We start from the raw sequence: 4,812 nt of genomic DNA, 5'->3' as shown, positions 1-4,812 counted from the left end.
ATTCCTAGCTATTTGGTTTTCACTTCTCCCTGCTTTTTAAGATGTGGCCAACACAAAAAAAACTGCTTAGTTTCACCCTGATCTAGCAGGGTCAGTTGCACCTTCCTGAGGGCATTGTATCATACGAGAATTCATTATAGTCAACTCAATAATTATTTTACATTATACTTTCATTACTATATGAGATTAACTACCGTCATTTGATTCCCATTTTGTACAATCTAAGAAATAATAGTCATACAGAAAAGAATGATGCAGCGTAGGAAAAACACAAGGCCAATGGAGAACTCTCTGTGTTGGAACGTAGTGAGAGGTGAGCTCCGCTCTTCCCTTAACTGCAGGACACTGTTCCATCTGCCCAGGGGTTCATCCATCGATGCCAACCTCTTTATAGGTCAATGATGCCGACGCACCTAGTTGCAAGCTGGCTCCACTCTGCCTCGTACCTCTGACAAGAACCGAAAAGACACCAATCTGTTCCTCACTACACCCCCCTCGCGACGAATGTGACTCTGAAAATAACCGGGTTCTCCAGGTTTTGTTTTGATTTTTGAGGAACTGAAAAAGGGCTAATATTAATGTTTGTTCTAGTAAATGGAAGCTGGGATCTCCCCACCATCTTGCAATAATGGTCCACACCCATATGGGTGTGGAACCTTATTGGGTGTGCCTTTTGCACAATATCCCTTAACTGAAAACAACAGAGGGAAGAAGGAAAGAAATGGCAGGTAGGCATGAAGGAAAGGACGGCCAGGGAGGGACGTGGACATTAGTGTTGTTTAATTTCCACATCCCTCCCTGCCCTTCAATTCCTTCCTCCCTCCCTGTCATTCCTTTCCTTCATCCCTCCATACACTTCCTTTCCTTCGTCCCTCCATACACTTCCTTTCCTTCTTCATGCAAAATAAGGAATGCATGCAAAATAAAAGCACAGCAAAAGATATAAAAAAAACACATATTTGTGTACTGCGTACGGACCACAAAACCAGTAGTCAAACCCACCTCTCAACCAAACACAGGAGTGCAGCACAGAGGTTTGTTTTAATCGGTTTTCTCTAATGTTGATGGATGATTGAATTGTGTTTTGAAGATTCTCTTGGTTTTAGAATGTCAAACAAAGCTGTCCTCTCCTGGAAGAGCCGAAAGAGCAGGGCGCAAACCAGGGTCAAAGTAGAATTAGTTTGAACTTTGAGCGCAGTGGCCATGGTGGACAATCTGAGCAGTCCACCACTTCACTGAGCAACTGCATAGAAAAACATTGGCTTCGCTCGAAGCTCATCAGGTGTGGGTGCCTGAACAGTGAAGTGTGTGTCGGTTTGCCAGCCGCAGACGCAATATGTAGGAGTTGTTTTGCTTGGAAAGGTAACCAGGGGAGTTATCCATGCCCCTTGCGGGAAACGAGCTTCTGTCAATATTTACAACAAACTCTTTTCTAATGTCCCCTCTGTCATCCGACTGCCCATTTCTAGCCATCTACTACTCACTGTTGGTATCTGACCATAGCTGTTGATATCTGATGGCAGCTTTTTGTAGTCATTTCCCAGCTGTCATTTGACATTAATCACTTCTTGGAAATACTTATTGCAATAACAATTGTTGAAAAGGGAGAGGAAGTGAGAGAGAAAGAGAGGGGGAGTAGGAGAGGATCTCAGAGGGCTGAGGTTCTTATTCGTGAGAGAAACCTGGCAGCAGCGGACATGCGGGGTCTTCCGACTGTGGTTCTTCTGCTGGTCATTGCGCTGGGCCAGGCAGGTGAGTAGTCAGGATCGGGTAAAAGTGTAGTAACATGAGATGGCGATTCTGTGTTTCCGCATTACTTGTCAATGTTGTCTAAGTGGTAAAAGTGTACTGTCCCAGTTTGTTACACCTTCTACACTAGCGTTTTTCATCCTTTTATTATTACTGCAAGTGGTATGTGGGATTTCATTCTTGAAACATTTCCATTAATAACAAAAAAATTGAAAAGTAATATCAATATCGAAAATAATTGCGTTGAGTTCTAAAAGTGTGTGTGTGTGTGTGTGTGTGTGTGTTTAGAGGCTCGGCAGAGCAGGTGTTTTGCTCGATTCAACCTGGTCTCCGGCCAGTGTGAGGAAGAGTTGGCTACGGTGGATGAAGATGACTGCTGTCAGAATCCTCACTATGGCTTCATAGATGCTGCTGGGGAGTGTCAATTCTGTGGGTCAGTGTACACACACACACACACACACACACACACACACACACACACACACACACACACACACACACAAACTACAAGCCCATATCAACGCAAACATATCCACACACAGATACAGGGGCACCCACATCACACACACACACCAATATCCATGCAAAAATATCCATGTGTGTGTGTGTGTGTGTGTGTGTGTGTGTATGTGTGTGTGTGTATAGCTCCCCAGTGTGGACGGACTGGACACCATGGTCCAAATGCTGGAACATGTGCGGTTCAGGCGTGGTCGAGAGAACCAGGAAGTGTCACGGCCTATCAGAGTGCTCCGGTGTCCAGGCCTCACACGAGATGAAACCGTGTGAATCGGACGCCTGCTGCCCAGGTAGGGATGGACCACTCCACTTTACTTTGGGGGAGTCTGATTCCAATTGAAAATCACTTTCATTGTACATCATAATTGTATTCTCATTATTTGAGTCTTCATCAGTAAGCTGTTGACTACATGCATGCAATTACCAGGCTACTTCAATATGTAAGGCACTGAAAAGTTCTTATATATTGTTCAACATTCAGTTTATGCAGACCTTTTTTAATCAGGAAATATTCTCTGAATGGAACTATGTTTACATTTCTATGGACTACCCCTATTTTATTTGACGTGTGTGTGTGTGTGTGTGTGTGTGTGTGTGTGTGTGTGTGTGTGTGTGTGTGTGTGTGTGTGTGTGTGTGTGTGTGTGTGTGTGTGTCTGTCTGTTAACAGTGGCAAAGTGGGAGGTCTGGGGCGACTGGGGCCCCTGTTCCGTGTCCTGTGGGAGTGTCCCGGGACATCGGGAGAGACAGAGGGTGTGTTCACATCCCACGCCGGGATGTGAACTCACCTGCAAGGGACCCGGATCCGAAACGAAAGCATGTGAATCCGAATCCCAGCCGTGTCCCGGTGAACAGCCGTCTGCTGTCTCTTGTCTCATAGGGACACCGCTTTAATGAACCGTATCACTAGGAGAATTTACTAGTTGTATATGCATGCACTGTATGCACTGTCCTCTTCATTTTGCCTCATATTCAGTTAATGCCGTAAAGTGCTGTGCAACCTTCCTTTGAATGGTGCGATACAAATAGTTACTCTCTTTATCTTTGTACCTCTCTCTCTGTCTCAGGCACACATACACACACTCCCTCACTCACATCCTTCCATTGAAGTTGTTTAAAACCAGATCTCTCTCTTGCTCTGTAGTTCACGGGGGCTGGGATCACTGGTCGGGCTGGAGCCCATGCACTGACGTGTGCATCCAGGGACCCTTCAGTGAGGATCGTTTAGGGGTCTACCCCACCAGGAGACGAGATCGCGCCTGCTCCAGCCCCGCCCCTTCCACCACGCCCGTTGGAAACGATTGCCATGGCAACAACGAAGACATCCAGAACTGCAGCGAGCTGCCAAACTGCCCAGGTCGATGGATGGATTGATGGATAGATAGTTGATGGATGGATAGTGGATGGATGGATGGATGAACTGTTTGATAGCTGGATGGATGGATAGCTAATTGTGTTAAAACGTGCAAGAGTGTGACTACCAATGGAACATGCGTCATCTTATCATCATGCATCTTGTCTTGTTTGTTTTATTTCCATGGCTCACTGTAAGTTTTAAGATGTTTTGTTTTGCACAGGAATGTCGTCTAAAATCAGTGTGCTGCGTTTCTATATATGTCTTTTAGCAATATAGTTGTTGGAACTAAGAAATAATTACGAAGTAAGCTGAACTCTGTGAGGCCCACTCTGCAAGCAGGGTGATGCGCCTCAGACACGAGAACAAATATGCATTTGAGATACATTTGATAAATTGGGTATTGGCCTTCTTAAAGGAGACATATTATGGTGTTTTCCCAATAAGTAAGCATGGAATATGAGTTCCAGAAAACATGATTTTGAAGCTGTCTGCTGGAAATAGCTTTTAGGAAAAAAAATCTCGCTTACCGCTAATCCCCTCTGTTTCAGTCCCTTCAGCATGCCAGGAGATTATTATTATTATAATACAGTATAATAATAATAATAATATTATATAATATATAGGTATTTATATCCTATATCCGATGTCACTTCCAAAAGCTATATGCGCCTCGGATGATATTATGAATCATAAAGACTATGTCTGACGTCTCCGGTACTAATAAAAGTAAAGACTCGTAGTGGGGGATATCTCGGCCATAGACAGAACAAAAATCCATTTTTCTTTGGTTCTATCATGACTGATCTAAACCTCCAGCCAAGCGAGAAGCGCCTCTTTCTGGCGATCAGAGTTTGGATGGCGTTTCTGCGCACCTCGGTTCACAGAAGCGTAGGCTAGCTTCAGCGTACATTCATCCCCCACCGGACGGGTGCTGCGTCCTTCGTCCTCCGAGTAGCTCCTTGCATGACTGGGGTAGAACAAGCTCCCTGATGGGTGAACTTGGATGGATGGATGGATAGCTTGATAACATCGACGGATAGACGGATAGCTATTCGAAGAATGGATGGATCTTTATGAAGACACATGGATGAGGTGAATCATGTTGTGACTCGTGGCTGTCGCTGTGTCCCTTCAGTGGATGGCGGCTGGGGGGCCTGGGGCCCTGCAGGAGCCTGCTCTACTTCCTGTGGGC

The 4,812-nt window shown here is 45.2% G+C and overlaps 1 protein-coding gene across 1 annotated transcript in view; it reads left to right on the top strand.

Annotated features, from left to right (window-relative positions):
• Positions 1–1,460: 1,460 nt before the first annotated feature.
• LOC115533391 (properdin) overlaps positions 1,461–4,812 on the top strand; it is a 6,896-nt gene continuing 3,544 nt past the window's right edge. The window contains exons 1-6 of the mRNA XM_030343905.1: positions 1,461–1,752; positions 2,038–2,182; positions 2,395–2,555; positions 2,934–3,110; positions 3,408–3,620; positions 4,756–4,812. The exon at positions 4,756–4,812 is cut by the window's right edge and continues 111 nt beyond it. Of these exons, the coding sequence (XP_030199765.1) occupies positions 1,698–1,752; positions 2,038–2,182; positions 2,395–2,555; positions 2,934–3,110; positions 3,408–3,620; positions 4,756–4,812 (808 nt within the window). The 5' untranslated portion in view covers positions 1,461–1,697. The remainder of the gene's footprint in view (positions 1,753–2,037; positions 2,183–2,394; positions 2,556–2,933; positions 3,111–3,407; positions 3,621–4,755) is intronic.

The sequence above is a fragment of the Gadus morhua genome, chromosome 2, assembly GCF_902167405.1.
Source record: "Gadus morhua chromosome 2, gadMor3.0, whole genome shotgun sequence".
In the NCBI taxonomy this organism is placed as follows: domain Eukaryota; kingdom Metazoa; phylum Chordata; class Actinopteri; order Gadiformes; family Gadidae; genus Gadus; species Gadus morhua.
Note: the sequence above shows the minus strand (reverse complement) of the source record. Positions and strands in the feature narration are given on the sequence as shown.